Here is a 17,491-nt window from a genome sequence, read left to right as displayed (position 1 = left end):
TCACCTTCAGATTAGACACCCCAGCTTATTTCACCTGAAGATTAGACACCCCAGCTTATTTCACCTGAAGATCAGACACCTCAGCTTATTTCACCTTTAAATTAGACACCCCAGCTTAACTCCTCTTACAATTAAACACTCTAATGCGTTTTGGGTTAGGTTAGGTTAGGTTATTAGGCGTGTTTAATCAAATGAATAAGCCGGCGTCTCATCTCACGAAATCAGATTCACTTGATTACCCACCCCAATCACGACTCCTTAGAAATAATTGCTAAATCTTTTCTTTAATTAGCAAAATCATCTTCAAACTATAAAACATTTGATAATTTCTACATATTATTAACCTGCACACTCGCCCCCAAAAGGTAAGCATTATGGAAAGGTTCGATGAATTTCAAAACGAACGCCGTGACTCCTTTTGTTAAAATCCTTAATCCATGGTCGTTTTATCTAACACAAAACCGTAAGGATACTTTTTGGAGCTAGATTTTAAATTCTTGTTTCTTTGTATATTTTGACGGTTTTGGCAATATTACATTATCTCACAGGATACCAATTACCACATCAAGTTGCCGTATCAGATATCAGAGGTTAGTCAATAATTTGAGACAAAATACATAAAATACCAATGGAGAAAATAATACTAACTACCCTTACCAATTAATACCGACCAAGTGATTAAGAACAAGACCATTTGATCACCGTAAGAATCGGCACTATACCCCCAACTATCAGGGTTGGCTAATCTTCAGGTGATCAATAAAACGCTTACAAATAAAAATTTTTTTTTTTTTGGCTACATTACACACATCTCAACCTCCACTACCTGTTAATTGCGATGGAAAAATGAAAAAAATTACGACTAATTCACTGTACTTCAATCACCACCTTCAGTTAATCGGGACAACAAATAATAATGGAAAAAAAGTCTACTTCAATCACAAGTTTATTTTAGAAGAAGAATCCCAAGATCTTCCCTCCTAGATGCTTCCTTTTTGCCTCCTCGTGATCCATAATCCCGCCAGACGTCGTCAAGACAACATACCTGAGAGAGGGAGAACAGAGGCACCGATTAATAAAATGGACCTGACACATCTGGAGGTTTGTACGGTAGTTTATTTTGCTGCAAACGGCAAACAAAAATAAATAATAATAAGAAAATGAATAATTAAATGGTTGTGTAATGGACAAGTTAACGGTTCTGGTTAAACACGAGACATACACTCTGTCACGTCCATAGGGTGATACTGTATATAATGTGTTTAAAGTCCTGCTGTAATAGTCGAGATAAGTTTATTTCTCTACAAACAGCCGCCATGACGTCACCACCTTCCCCGCAGACGACGCTCTCCAACACACACACACCGCTGCAGTCGGTGGTAGTAGAAAGGATGGATCAATGAGGGATGTTCAGACCCCAAATGCCACGTTCAGGTAAGTTTTAAGGTGTTTTATATGGTCTAAGTCACGGACATTTGGTAAGTGAAGAAATGTGCCGTTAAGAGCAGCTTCAAACATAGGCTGGATGGGTATACGAGTGATAGGGGTTGGGTGTAAATGGGACTGACCAGTATGGCCCGCTGCAGGTTCCTCCAGTCTTATGTTCTTATGGACATAAAAAACTCCCATGTTCACACCAGCTCAGCTGTCATGTACTCTTACCTGGTAGACTTTCTCGTTTTTCTTCAGTTCATTTACAGACTATATGAGTACTAGATGGAGATACAAGTCAACTTAGAAGCAATGATATTGTCTGGACTTTGTTTTGATAATGCCTGATGCTAGTTAACATGACAACATAGTGCTGTTATTGTTTTGATAAAGCCTGATGCTAGTTAACATGACAACATAGTGCTGTTATTGTTTTGATAAAGTCTGATGCTAGTTAACATGACAACATAGTGCTGTTATTGTTTTGATAAAGCCTGATGCTAGTTAACATGACAACATAGTGCTGTTATTGTTTTGATAAAGCCTGATGCTAGTTAACATGACAACATAGTGCTGTTATTGTTTTGATAAAGCCTGATGCTAGTTAACATGACAACATAGTGCTGTTATTGTTTTGATAAAGCCTGATGCTAGTTAACATGACAACATAGTGCTGTTATTGTTTTGATAAAGCCTGATGCTAGTTAACATGACAACATAGTGCTGTTATTGTTTTGATAAAGCCTGATGCTAGTTAACATGACAACATAGTGCTGTTATTGTTTTGATAAAGCCTGATGCTAGTTAACATGACAACATAGTGCTGTTATTGTTTTGATAAAACCTGATGCTAGTTAACATGACAACATAGTGCTGTTATTGTTTTAATAATGCCTGATGCTAGTTAACATGACAACATAGTGCTGTTATTGTTTTGATAATGCCTGATGCTAGTTAACATGACAACATAGTGCTGTGCTGTTATTGTTTTGATAAAGCCTGATGCTAGTTAACATGACAACATAGTGCTGTTATTGTTTTGATAAAGTCTGATGCTAGTTAACATGACAACATAGTGCTGTTATTGTTTTGATAAAGCCTGATGCTAGTTAACATGACAACATAGTGCTGTTATTGTTTTGATAAAGTCTGATGCTAGTTAACATGACAACATAGTGCTGTTATTGTTTTGATGATTCAGTAATGAACAACTGGGATATATCATCATTTATATTAATTAATGGGTAAAATCTTACTTTAACTACTATAAATATTTGGATGTTTAGATTCGAGACAGGCTCTATTGGGTGAACGTTAAGTTTTGGTCATCCCTGTACAGTACTTAGACATGCAGACTATGTATTTTTTCTGATGGTTTGCGAAGTGTAATGAACGATTTAGACCTTAATTTTTATCGTAAATCACTAGTTTTGAGTTACTACCCCCCACCCCACTGATGTATGTTAAGCTAACCTTGTAACCCACCACACCCTGACCTATGATCTGTATTTTCTTATGAGATCGAAAAATGTTTTGTGACTGACCCTGTAGAGGTAATGTGTCTTACTGTTTAAAGTACTTAATACCATAGTTAGAATCTTAAGGTTCCCCAGATGACCTAAACCAAAATAATACCAATATTGTTTGGAATGTTTATACAATGAAATTTGTTGTATGGGCAGCTAATATCCATTGAATAAGTTAATGTGCTTAGTAATATTTATAAAATAAAAATAGTATTACTGTGTTGCACAATATATTATCTAATAATATTTATTTACTGAGCCAATAAGCTGAGAGGGTTGGACAACTACAGCTGGGAAGCTCGCCCCAACCAATCACAGAGCTTTTCACAGTCACGGGACTTTTCAGCGACTTTAACCCTTACTTTTTACACATTTTGGCCCAATTTATTTATAAAATATCATCACCATCGTGAATTTAAGTGTCGTCTTTACCCATTGACCGGCCATCTTAAGAAAAAACTCCGACCGTCAACTCGTCCCACTGTTATGGTCATGGTTCTATGGCAGTCCGTGTGGGTCATCTGAACAGCATCATACCTCAGGGTGTCAAGATAGCAACTAGCATCTTACTTGTGCCGTGCCAATAGCCGAGAAGTTGTTAATCACTCCACTCTTCAATCACCAGTGGAGCAGTTAACAAGAACTGGCTGTTGGACTCGTAATAGCTTAACAGGTTCAGTTTACTGGAGGAGTCAATAGTAATGAAGATGACAAAATAATCACTTTAATACAAGTTTGACTGATGGTCAGGTGAGGTGTGTGTGTGTGTGTGTGTGTGTGCGTGTGTGTGTGCGTGTGTGTGTGTGTGTGTGTGTGTGCGTGTGCATGTAAACTCACCCAAACTGACGTGATGGAAGGAGGTTGGTGGTCCACTTCTCAATTGCGCTAATCTGGACATCAAACCGGGGAGAGATGACCCCACACTTGATAAGACGGCCCGTCAGGTTCACAACAATCTTACCGGCCCGATGGTCGTCGACGATTTCAAATTCCCCGATGTATCCTGGAGAAGATGGACGTTTATATTAACACAAGGGGGATACAATCACATTGGATAAATTCTTATTAAAACCAAACACTGAATTATTGAAATTAAATTATATAACTAGAGAATATAATGCAGGGAACTCTCCTATCATAGGTAGGAGGGCCAGATTTATTAAATGTCTACGTGAGATTTTTCTTTAGCCAATTCTCCCAACATGAGACAGACAGTGATATATTTTATGGTGATAGTATGTTAACAGTACAAGGTCAGCACATATTGACACAGTGCATTAGTGCCCTTTAAGATACACTTTGTGCAAATACTCACCTTCTTCTTAATATAAGTGGGTTGAAACTTGTAATGAAATGAAATTTGTGAATTTGTTTTTAAAAAGTGGCACCTTAAATCATTATTTTGTCAATTTTGGGTTGAACGGTAGTTTGAAAATGTTTAAGACATCCCCCCATCAAAAAGGGGACCATAATTTGTTACCCTTAACTCAGTTAAAATTTGGAGTTTGAGGGTAGACTCACAACTGTAATAAATTTTTTCTGATTATCTGTGAGAGGATGTTCCCATTATTATTTATTTGTAGGCATTTTGTGTACGTGTCTACACACACATATACAATACAGGCAAAAGAAATAATTGTTCTAAGGACAAACACAAAAGGGAATATACATTTCTTTGTACACAAGTAAAAAGGTAACCCCCCCCCCCCCGGTCAGCAAATGTTATTCGCGGCCATTTTGATAACCTAAATCCTGCGCATTTGGGGGTCTACTGTACACACACACTTACCATGCTTCATCATCACCGTCAGGAACTTGACAACAACTTTGGAACAAGGGCGAATCAACACCTGACGCTTGCCACGTTTCTCTGCATTGTTTATGCTTCTAAGAGCGTCCGAGAGAGCGTTCATTCGTACCATCTTGACGAGTGGTTATACCTGCAACAAAATTACCACATTAAAATACAAAATTACCCCCAAAATATATAGAAACAATTACAGTAGTGAGAAATATAAATAAAATCACATTCCAAGAACTTCTGAGCAATTTAAACTTGGTCCACAAACGTGCCACCGCGCATTTATGAAGCCTGGCAGTGTCTTCATATCTGATGCAACACCCAGAGGGGCAGCTATACGAGCCAAGTGTCAGTCGTGTGGTACACATATATGGCTCCCCGTGCAAGCCTTTCCCACCTACTTCCATTATTGCCCAGTGAGCCATTATGTCTGATAAACCTGGAACAAGAGCCTAAATCTTGGACTTAGAAACATTTAAACTTTGATTAGGCATGTCGTGTGGGCCAGAGCCTTAGTTCAAATTACTTTTTTTTATTCTCTTAACTTCTTTAAAATTATGATGTTTGTAAATATTTTATAAACAGTGATACTAAATACAGTACGTACAGTAATTAGACGCTGTAAAATTTTGTCAGTAAACCGTAATGACCGTTCAACTAATTAGGCATTACCACAAAGAATTATAGTACGCTGAGCAGACACAAATATCATACAAACTGCACACATATTTTAATCACCTTTACTATGGTTAGGCTCAGGTCGGGTCACCCTCTGAGGTCACATACAATATACCCGTACTCTCCTTCACCTACCCTTTCAAACTATATACAGTAATTCCTTGTGATCCCAGTTAGCTATTTCACTCCCTGGAGCTATATTATAAAGTGTGTATCTCTCACTTAACTAAATCTCATATATTATTATCCTGGATACATTCAACTATATGTCAAATATAATACAGGAGATTAAACCTAACCTAACCCAAGCCAAATACAACCTAACCTTACATAAACCTCCCCTACGTGCGGCTTTACTTTAAATTGATAAATAAGCAAAACAAAATTTCACGATCACAGGTTAAGAATTTTAGGTTAGGTTATTATTACAGATATTTAGTACACAGTGTTATTATGTTATTGCAGTACATATAATAATAAATTATGTACACTTAACACTGAAGAATAAGATAATAATCGAACACTTCTTTTGGCTATTGTACCTCTTATATATGGCCCCAGTGTTGAATAAAACCCTCTGGTACTGGCCAAATAAAATATCAAAAGTGACATCCTTGTAGTGAAGGGGTTAATTAAATTTATTGAAATATTTATAATAACAAAAATAACATAAAACGATAACAACAACATCACCTTGGTGCAATATTTTCCCTTCAGTTTTCACCACCGAAAATTTAAACATGATACCCGAGGCACCGACTCTATTCAGAGATAGTGAAGAAAACAAATTAAGCGAGATAGTGGTGACTAGTAACGATGTTAGTAAGCAAATAGACAAACTGAAGCCTAATAAGTCACCAGGTCCCGATGAGATATTTGCCAGAGTATTAAAGGAATGTAAGGAAGAGCTTAGTATGCCCTTAGCAAAGTTGTTTAACATGTCATTAAAAACGGGTGTAGTACAAGAATCGTGGAGGATAGCGAATGTAATAACTATTTTCAAGAAGGGGGATAGATCACTGTCCTCTTAACTACCGTCCAATCAGTCTAACATCAATAGTAGGCAAATTACAGGAAGCAATCATTTCAAACTCTATTTGAAATCACCTGGAGAAGCACAAGTTGATCAATGATTCCCAACATGGCTTCACAAGCGGGTCTTCATGTCTAACTAATCTATTAACATTCTTTTCATCAGTTTTTGAATCGGTGGACGAGGGGCACAATTATGATGTGGTATATCTCGACTTTAGCAAAGCCTTTGACAGAGTCCCCCACGAAAGACTAATTAGAAAGGTAGAAGCACATGGCATCAAAAGTAATATCCTTAAATGGATTAGGGCGTGGTTACAGCACAGGAAACAGCGAGTGAGCATTAACGGCACTAAGTCCCATTGGAGCAAAGTCATTAGTGGAGTTCCCAAGGCTCAGTACTTGGACCATTATTATTTACTATATACATAAACGACATAGATATCGGCATAGACAGCAACATAAGTAAATTTGCTGATGACACTAAAATAGGACGTGTAATTAAATCTGATGAGGACTCCGCAAAACTACAGGAAGATCTAAACAAATTTTTCGAATGGTCGGAAAAATGGCAGATGGAATTCAATGTGGACAAATGTAAAGTACTCAGTATAGGAGATGTAAACAGGGAACCCAGTTACCAGATGAACAACGATGCCATTGTGAAATCAGACTGCGAGAGAGATTTAGGAGTAATGTTAAGTAGGAATCTTAAACCAAGTAAACAATGTGTTTTTGCTCGCAACAAGGCTAATAAAGTACTTGGGTTCATACAAAGGAGTGTTACTTACAAGACTAGCGAGGTCATCTTAAGATTATATCTTGCGCTTGTTAGACCTCACCTGGATTAGGCAGTTCAGTTCTGGTCACCGTACTACAGAATGGATATAGAATCCTTGGAAAGAATTCAGAGGAGAATGAAAAGACTAATCCCGGGCATTAGGAACCTTGAGTACAGAGACAGGTTAAAGCATCTTAATTTGTACTACCTCAAGAGACATAGAGCGAGGGGCGACATGATAAGAGGTGTATAAATGGAAGTCAGGGCTAAACAAAGGGGACATGACAAAGGTACTCAAACTATCCAACCAGGAGGAAACTCCTAACAATGGTTTTAAGTTAGACAAATTTAGATTTAGGCACGATATAGGTAAACACTGGTTTGGAAATAGAGTAGTGGATGAGTGGAACAAGTTACCAAACATCATCATTAACTCTAATACGCTGGATAGCTTCAAACAGAGGCTGGATGGATATATGAGCGATAGGGGTTGGGTGTAAACGGGACTGACCAGTATAGACCCGCTGCTGTTTCCTCCATTCTTATGTTCTTACGTACCTATTATATTAGTGGATAAGTATCTACTGCAGTACAGTAAATTAATCTAAGATGATTGAGTATAGAGAAATAAAAACATTTTATTACATTTAGGGTTGGTATTTAGTTCTGGTGTGATTGTCAATATAAGGTGATTAAGTGTCATACAATTTAGACATTTTTTAAAATTCAGTGGAACAAATTTCACAGGATTTATTGTTTGTTGACGAATCAGCCGAACTTGACACGATCAAGATCGACCAATAGGGGGACGCCAAGTGCATGATCAAGTATTATAGACAGAAAGCTTCAGCAGCAGTACAATGAAGCCTCCATATAGCAGACTTATCTCTACATGTAATCCATTAGATAAAGCTTCACAAATGACCGTCATAGATGAAAGGCGAATTAAATTTGTCTCAACCGTCAGACTAACACGGTATTGTTTTTATTTTCGGTCATCCAGGGACTCTTAAGGTGGCAGCACACCGGGCACTTTCCTCCAAACACGTTGCCCGTTTAGCTGGCCCTAAACGCCCAACAAGCAGCAGGATTTCAGCCGTTGCCAGAAAAGAACAACGGTTTGGCGGGGATCTTTGCTGGCCAGATTATTGTTCAAATGAGCTTCATATAATTTTAAGTAAAATTTGAAATAAATCAGGAAAAAATGATAATGTAAAATATAATAAACGATGACTTATTTCTGTTCATTCGCCACTTTATAACATCTTAGTACAGTCGGCCCTTAACATACGCGGGGGTTAGGTAACAGAGATACCCGTGAATGTTAAAAATCCGTGTACTTTTGCTGCCCCATCCCCCCCCCACCCTAAAAACCCCTGGCCCCCCATGTCCTTATTTACCGTATATACCTGTGTGTAGTTCGAGTTTTTAAGACCAAATTATTTTGCAAAAAATTGGGGGTCGACCTCTAAATGGGTAATAGTTTCGTTAGGTTGAAAAATATTTACCAGTAACTGCCGGTAAACAATGGAAACGACACACCACTAGCTGTGAGTGTCGGTACAGTCGCCAGGGCAGATCTCTTGCGTCATCATAGCTAGCCCAAAGTAGCCAAGTCCATGGTATGGTATACACAGGACGATGTAAAACATAAAGTATTCATTTGTTAAAGTTTATTTATAGATACTGTACATAAATTTTTGTTCATTACATTTGAAACATCAATCTTTGTTAATTAAATTTGATACAAAAGAAAACTACGATACCGTATTTTCATTAAAATATTACATAAGTATATTTTACCTTAACTGTGACTGAATGAATATATTCTCAGAAATAAATATGGAAATGTAATATTTTGGCTGAAATGACGTACATATTACTGTACAGTGGAAAGTGGGATAAAATTATGAAAACAATGGCTTTCGCTTTCTTTCGTTGTTCAAAATATGTTACCGTAATCGCTTTTTGAATGGTTTTCAGTTAAAAAACTGTTGTACTCGTACTGTATTACAATAATATTCTATCCTATCATTAGCCTTATAATCCCACAACTGAAAACCATTCGAAAAGCTATTACGGTAACATCTTTTGAACAAAAGAAAGCAAGTCATTGTTTTCGTCACAATTTTATCCCACTTTCCTCTGTAATACGTACGTCATTTCAGCAAAAAATATTACATTTCCGTGAATGTATTATATCAACCACAGTATAAATAGAATATCACTAATATAACAGTATTTTAACTGAAAACTATTAAAAAAACGAGTAACATATCTTGAACATCGGAAGGTTTGGTAAAGTCTTTTGTTTTCATGTAGTTTATCCTAAGTTACATTGAAATACATCACGTTTCGGCAAAACCACTATTTATTTCTGAGAATATGGAAATGTAATATTTTTGCTGAAATGACGTACGTACAGGTTGTACCTCTCTAGTCCGGCATTCTGTGGTCCGGAAACTCCCGTGGTCCGGAACGATTCTAGTTTGTCCAATAGGTAGATAGGCAGCTTTTTTTTTTTTTTTTATCTGAATTATTATTATTATTACAGGAGTATTAAATTTTTGCCCCTCAGGCCCCAATGTGGGTCAGTGACCTATGCCCGGGTGGGCTAATCCCCTTAAAAAAAAAAAAGCCGCGGGAAATTAAGGTTTGTTTACATCCGGCAGTTCGGCTGCTCTCTCTCTCTCTGCTTGTCTATACAGAGTACAACATTTAACCCTTCAATATATATGAGCAGTAAATAAGTGTTGCTTTCATATTCTTATGTAGAGTAATGACGATATATTTTCACATGTGCGCACTTACATACGAGCAGTCTCACTTTTTTTTTTACCATTAATGGTTAGCTACTTATATTGTTCCATTTATTAACATTAAATAACATTACAGGTACTTCAAGCAACCATATTCATTCTTTACATTAATTTTACTACAGCTAAACTCAGGGTCTTATTTTCTTCAGTTTTATATGTAGAACCAATCAGTCACTGGTTTTGTAAGCTTTAACATAAACAATGCCGGCAGCCGTCTCGTCTCCTCTAATATTCCACGTATTATTAATAAATTGTATTGTTAATTTTGCACACACAAACATTAATTCAATAAAAACAAATTCAGAAACATTAATTAAAATATATATGAACAGTAAATAAGTGTTGCTTTCATATTCTTATGTAAAGTAATGACGATATGTTTTCACGTGTGCGCACTTACATACGCGATCTCTCTTTTTTCTTTACCATTATCGTTAGCTACTTCTATTGTTCCATTTATTAACATTAAATAACATTACTTAAAACAACCATATTAATTTTACTACAGCTACAGCCAAGGTCTTATTTTCTTCAGTTTTATATGTAGAACCAGTCAGTCACTGGCTTTGTAATCAACGAAAACAATGCTGTGTCATTTCCTCGTGTGTTTTAATATTCTACGTATTATTAATGAATTGTATTGCTCATTTTGCACACATGAACATTAATTCAATAAAAAAGACATTCAGTAATAAACAATAATGAATCTTTTGTACATAAGAGAAATGACCCTGTTTACACGATTATGCACGTCGTCTGCACGTTGGCGGGCCGTTCAAACCCGTCGAAATTCAAGTTTCCGCCGTCAAAATTTTTATTTCTTTATTTTTTTTGTGTTCCAATAAAATACGTTAAGAATTAAAAACTCGCGAAATTTGAGAAGCTACTATACGACATTTAACCCTTCAATATGTCTTCAAAGAGACCATGACGCAGATAAAGTGGTGCTAGTGCTTCCAGGCATAAGCACAAGTCACTATCTAACCAGGAAAAGAGTGAATTTCCATGGTCCGGCACCGGTCAGGTCCCGAGGTTGCCGGACTAGAGAGGTACAACCTGTATTATAGTGGAAAGTGGGATAAAATCGTGACAAAAACAATGACTTTCGCTTTCTTTCGTTGAAAAGATGTTACCGTAATCGCTTTTCGAATGGTTTTCAGTTAAAAACTGTTGTATTACAATAATATTCTATCCTAATTCACTTGTGATGTAACAGTTTTTTAACTGAAAACGATTCGAAAAACACGTGTACCGTCTAGCTGATACGGCAGCGCCCTGGTCGCGGAGGCTTTGTGTTTGCATCGGCCCTTCTGAAGCAGCTTTTAATTTTAGCGTACGTTGAAATTGTGTTTACTGGTATATTCTTATTTTCTTGCTTCTTATTTTCCAGAAATATGACAAGTTTGTATATAATACAATGTTACGGTACTTTTAATTTACAAGTATTCATTTTTAAAAATACAGAAGACACCAAACAAATACCAGTACTACGGTTATTTGCGTGACTCCCCCGCCAATAAAGACCAAACAGCTGGTACTCTCTCCCTCAGCCCTACCAAAAATAGCCCAACGACATCTTTCTTGTTTATTCTCTTCCAATTTCTCACTTTAACTGGTATTTTTTACTTCATATTGCCTACATCAGATAAACTACAGTAACTGAGGTTAGACACTGTTATAAATTTGATTACCGGGTCCTGGCAGGTGCCGTTAGAACCACCTGACCCTACCAACAGTGTTGCAAGTCAGACAGCATTTTTTTAATCATCCATGTGCACGAGAAAGGATGGATGGATGAAGGCGGCATACAAATGTGACTTAAAAAAGTCTGAACTTTAGACCAGGGGGACTGCGCAAAGAAAAAAGTCTTCTTGTGTGGGATATGTTTTGGTCACATCTTGTTGACAGTGTTACTGCTGGGATTAGGAAGGAAAACAGTGATACAGCTGTGATTCCTGGTGGATTAACAAGTCTTGTCCAACCACTGGATGTTTCCATAAACAAACCATTTAAAGATGCGGTAAGAGTGAAGTGGAACAACTGGATGATAGAAGGCGATAAGACATACACAAAGGGAGGCAACATCCAAGCTCCATCACTAGCAACATTATGTGAATGGATTGTAGAGGCCTGGGATGCAATCAGACCAGAAATTGTGGTGAAATCTTTTAAGAAATGTGGGATTTCGAATGCTCTTGATGGAACAGAAGACGACTTGTTGTGGGATTATGAGGCTAATGAGAGCGTGAATGAGGATGAAGATATTGATGATCCTATGGCTGATGATGGTGTTGATCCATATGACGATGCTGTTCAAGGAGAGGACTGGGAGGAGCTGTTTGGTGCTGCAGATGATAAGGAAAATGATTTTGATGGATTTTAATGAAAATATTCAGAAATATGGTATCGTAGTATTTATTCAAGTCAATTAGGATAGAATATTATTGTAATACAACAGTTTTTTAACTGAAAACCATTCGAAAAGCGATTACGGTAAAATCTTTTGAACGACGAAAGAAAGTGAGTCATTGTTTTCGTCACAATTTTATCCCACTTTCCACTGTAATACGTACGTCATTTCAGCAAAAATATTACATTTCCATATTTATTTCTGAGAATATATTCATTCAGGCACAGTTAAGGTAAAATATATTTGTGATGTAATATTTTAATGAAAATATTTATAAATAAGGTATCGTATTTTTCTTTTGTTTCAAATTTAATTAACAAAGATTGATGTTTCAAATTTAATTAACAAAAATTTATGTATCTATAAATAAAATTTTAAAAAAGAATACTTTATGTTTTACATACTCCTGTGCATACCATACCATGCATTTGGCTACTTTGGGCTTGCTATGATGACGCAAGAGATCTGCCCTGGCAACTGTACCGACACTCACAGCGGGTGGTGTGTCGTTTCCATTGTTTACTGGTAGTTACTGGTAAATATTTTTCAACCTAACGAAACTATTACCCGTATAGAGGTCGACCCCAACTTTTTGCCAAAAAATTTGGTCTTAAGAACTCGTGCTATACACGGGTATATACGGTAGTTATCGCATTGATGGAAAATATCTTGATTGGATAAGGAATTTTTTAACTAAGAGAAAACAGAGGGTTGTGGTAAATGGAGAAGTATCTGACTGGAGAGAGGTCACTAGTGGGGTCCCTCAGGGTTCTGTCCTCGGCCCCCCTGCTGTTTGTCTTTTTTATCAATGACCTGCCTGAGGCAATTAAACACGACAGTGAGGTATATCTATATGCTGATGACACAAAGATTTTTAGGAAAATAGAACGAGATGAGGATTGTGACATGCTGCAGGAGGACCTGGATGGGATCAGGGGTTGGACTGAGAAGTGGATGCTGAACTTTCACCCAGAAAAAAGTAAATACATGAGGATAGGAAGAACAAAAGTTGCTGACCATATATCATGTACACCACGACCAAGAAGACCACTGTAGAGAAGGATATAGGGGTAGTCATCGATGATAAGCTGATGTTCTCTGACCATCTAGCTGAGAAAATCAACAAGGCTAATAAAATAGTGGGCATTATTAGAAGAACTTTTGTTCATCTGGATGCACCTATATTCAAGGCTCTGTACACTGCTCTGGTTAGGCCACACCTTGAGTATGCTAATCAAATTTGGTGCCCATATCTCATTAAGGATATTGAAGCAGTAGAGAATGTACAGAGGAGGGCTACCAAATTAGTACCACAAATCAAGGATTTATCTTATGAGGAACGACTAAGGAAATTACAGTTACCGACTAATTACCCAAATGTACCCAAATATAGCCGGAATGAAGTCAAATAATGGTCCTAGATGAATAAATCGGACTGCTAATCACTTCTCGACTAGTATTTGGTGTCAGAAAGTCACAAAGAATTGGAAAACTTACTTTAATCTGAGTTAATACATCGCGTGCATGTACCGACGGAGCGAGTAATTACCCAAATGTAGCCGCAATGAATTCAAATGATGGTCGTACAAGCGTAATTTGGGCTGTGAATCACTTCTCAATTATTATTTGGTGTCATAAAGTAAAAAAAAAATTGGTAAACTTAATTTAATCTGAGTTGTGTTGGGTTGGGTTAGGTTAGGTTAGGTTAGGTACATGCACTCGATCTATTAACTCAGATTAAATTAAGTTTACCAATTTTTTGTGACTTTCTGACACCAAATACTAGTCGAGAAGTGATTAGCAGTCCGATTTATTCATCTAGGGCCATTATTTGACTTCATTCCGGCTATATTTGGGTACATTTGGGTAATTAGTCGGACCCGGAAATTACAGTTACCGACACTGGCGTACAGAAGATCTCGTGGGGACCAAGTGGAAACATACAAGATAGTGTGTGGCATATATGACCGCCCAATCAGTCTAACATCAATAGTAGGCAAATTACTAGAAGCAATCATTTCAAACTCTATTCGAAATCACCTGGAGAGGCACCGATTGATCAATGATTCCCAGCATGGCTTCACAAGCGGACGTTCTTGCCTAACTAATCTATTAACATTCTTTTCATCAGTTTTCGAATCGGTGGACGAGGGGCACAATTATGATGTGGTATATCTCGACTTTAGCAAAGCCTTCGACAGAGTCCTCCACGAAAGACTAATTAGAAAGGTAGAAGCTCATGGCATCAAAGGTGACATCCTTAAATGGATTAGGGCGTGGTTACAGGACAGGAAACAGAGAGTGAGCATTAATGGCACTAAGTCCCATTGGAGCAACGTCACAAGTGGAGTTCCCCAAGGCTCAGTTATTGGACCATTATTATTTATTATATACATAAACGACATAGATATCGGCATAGACAGCAACATAAGTAAATTTGCTGATGACACTAAAATAGGACGTGTTATCAAATCTGACGAGGACTCGGCAAAACTACAGGAAGATCTAAACAAATTTTTCGAATGGTCTGAAAAATGGCAGATGAAATTAAACGTGGACAAATGTAAAGTACTCAGTATAGGAGATGTAAACAGGGAAACCAGATACCAGATGAACAACGATGCCATAGAGAAATCCGACTACGAGGAAGATTTATGAGTAATAAGTAGGAATCTTAAGCCAAGTAAACAATGTGTATTTACTCTAAACAAGGCTAATAAAGTACTTGGGTTCATACAAAGGAGTGTTAGTTACAAGACTAGTGAGGTCATCCTAAACTATATCCTGCCCTTGTTAGACCTCACTTGGATTACGCAGTTCAGTTCTGGTCACCGTATTACAGAATTCAGGGGAGAATGACAAGACTAATCCCGGGCATTAGGAACCTTGAGTACAGAGACAGGTTAAAGCATCTTAATTTACACTCCCTCGAGAGACGTAGAGTGAGGGGCGACCTGATAGAGGTGTATAAATGGAAGTCAGGGCTAAACAAAGGGGACATGACAAAGGTACTCAAACTATCCAACCAGGAGTGCTATAGGGGTTGGGTGTAAACGGGACTGACCAGTATAGACCCGCTGCTGTTTCCTCCATTCTTATATTATCTTACCCACAGATCCATTGGTCCTTGAGATCAGGTCAATACCATCAAAAATAAAGATCATTCCATTAAATCACCATCAATTACATTAAGTTTTTTTTAATTTCAAACTAATAAAATAATTTGGGTCCTTCATGTCAACACCACACCAGGACTCACGTGTTGTAAACATTACCTCTATATCACCCCTTCCTGCCATATATACACTACATTATAGGTTATACATCACTCGTGTGGCTTTAATATATTTACTGTGATAGTCTGTAGTGATATAGTGAGGCTGTGAGAGAGGAATTAGTTAAAAAAGGCATTAACTCGACTCACCAGACCCGTTCACTTGATAATGGCCGGACCGAAAGGCCTCACAAGGGAGTTCACAGTTCAATTTATTTTCTATCATTAAAACTGTATATATAGTATTTTTAGATAGATATTTAATTTAATTTGTGTTTATTTTATATTAATTTAGATTCTTTAAGGTGGTTTATAGTAATATTTCTGTTAATTGCTAATGTGAGAGGAGCATCGGCTGGCGCATTATAATATATTTAATTATTTATCTCTTCTCTTTATTTATATTTATCTATCACTTTTATAAACACTTTAAAACAAAAACAAATCACCCATTTTTAAACAACTCTGTAGTGTTTATTTATTTTTTATGTTCTAGTATACAAATTGTACCTTCAATTTTGCCGCCATTTACTTGAATTATTTTTTTTATCTTCGCCACTGATCGGCTCGTTAGTCACGAGGGCGATCAGTCACGTCTCTGTTGGCAAGTACAGTACTGGCTCTCTGTTACACACTGTTGGCAAGTACTGGGCATGTACTGGCTCTCTGTTACACACTGTTGGCAAGTACTGGGCATGTACTGGCTCTCTGTTACACACTGTTGGCAAGTACTGGGCATGTACTGGCTCTCTGTTACACACTGTTGGCAAGTACTGGGCATGTACTGGCTCCTGTTACATTACTGTTGGCACTGGCTCTCTGTTACACACTTGGCAAGTACTGGGCATGTACTGGCTCTCTGTTACACACTGTTAACAAGTACTGGGCATGTACTGGCTCTCTGTTACACACTGTTGGCAAGTACTGGGCATGTACTGGCTCTGTTACACACCGTTGGCAAGTACTGGGCATGTACTGACTCTGTTACACACTGTTGGCAAGTACTGGTACTGCATACCGGCTCTGTTACACACTGTTAAGGGGCATCATGTACTGGTTCTCTGTTACACACTATTGGCAAGTACTGGGTATGTACTGGTTCTCTGTTACACTGTTGGCAAGTATTGGGTATGTACTGGTTCTCTGTTACACGCTATTGGCAAGTACTGGGTATGTACTGGTTCTCTGTTACACACTATTGGCAAGTACTGGGTATGTACTGGTTCTCTGTTACACACTATTGGCAAGTACTGGGTATGTACTGGTTCTCTGTTACACACTATTGGCAAGTACTGGGTATGTACTGGTTCTCTGTTACACACTATTGGCAAGTACTGGGCATGTACCGGCTCTCTGTTACACACTGTTGGTAAGTACTGGGCATGTACTGGTTCTCTGTTACACACTGTTGGTAAGTACTGGGCATGTACTGGTTCTCTGTTACACACTGTTGGTAAGTACTGGGCATGTACTGGCTCTCTGTTACACACTGTTGGTAAGTACTGGGCATGTACTGGCTCTCTGTTACACACTGTTGGCAAGTACTGGGCATGTACTGCTTCTCTGTTACACACTGTTGGTAAGTACTGGGCATGTACTGGCTCTCTGTTACACACTGTTGGTAAGTACTGGGCATGTACTGCTTCTCTGTTACACACTGTTGGCAAGTACTGGGCATGTACTGCTTCTCTGTTACACACTGTTGGTAAGTACTGGGCATGTACTGGCTCTCTGTTACA

The 17,491-nt window shown here is 37.7% G+C and overlaps 1 protein-coding gene across 1 annotated transcript; it reads right to left on the bottom strand.

Moving 5' to 3' along the window:
* Positions 1–933: 933 nt before the first annotated feature.
* LOC121867716 (40S ribosomal protein S15Aa) lies at positions 934–16,002 on the bottom strand. The gene is made up of 4 exons (XM_042367755.1): positions 15,903–16,002; positions 4,747–4,897; positions 3,795–3,960; positions 934–1,045 (listed from the first exon to the last, which is right to left on the bottom strand). Exons 2-4 carry the CDS (start codon positions 4,877–4,879, stop codon positions 952–954), a joined length of 393 nt encoding a protein of 130 aa, XP_042223689.1. The 5' UTR covers positions 4,880–4,897; positions 15,903–16,002; the 3' UTR covers positions 934–951.
* Between the last annotated feature and the right edge of the window lie 1,489 nt (positions 16,003–17,491).

The sequence above is a fragment of the Homarus americanus genome, unplaced genomic scaffold, assembly GCF_018991925.1.
Source record: "Homarus americanus isolate GMGI-L3 unplaced genomic scaffold, GMGI_Hamer_2.0 scaffold46583, whole genome shotgun sequence".
In the NCBI taxonomy this organism is placed as follows: Eukaryota; Metazoa; Arthropoda; class Malacostraca; order Decapoda; family Nephropidae; genus Homarus; species Homarus americanus.
Note: the sequence above shows the minus strand (reverse complement) of the source record. Positions and strands in the feature narration are given on the sequence as shown.

Bases quoted from the DNA above. Each gene is read 5' to 3' on its own strand.
- LOC121867716 (XM_042367755.1), bottom strand. From the start codon at position 4,879: ATGGTACGAATGAACGCTCTCTCGGACGCTCTTAGAAGCATAAACAAT. The intron at 3,961-4,746 runs GTAAGTGTGTGT...CATCTTCTCCAG, and splicing joins GACGGTGATGATGAAGCATG to GATACATCGGGGAATTTGAA. The intron at 1,046-3,794 runs GTGAGTTTACAT...TCCCTCTCTCAG, and splicing joins CTTCCATCACGTCAGTTTGG to GTATGTTGTCTTGACGACGT.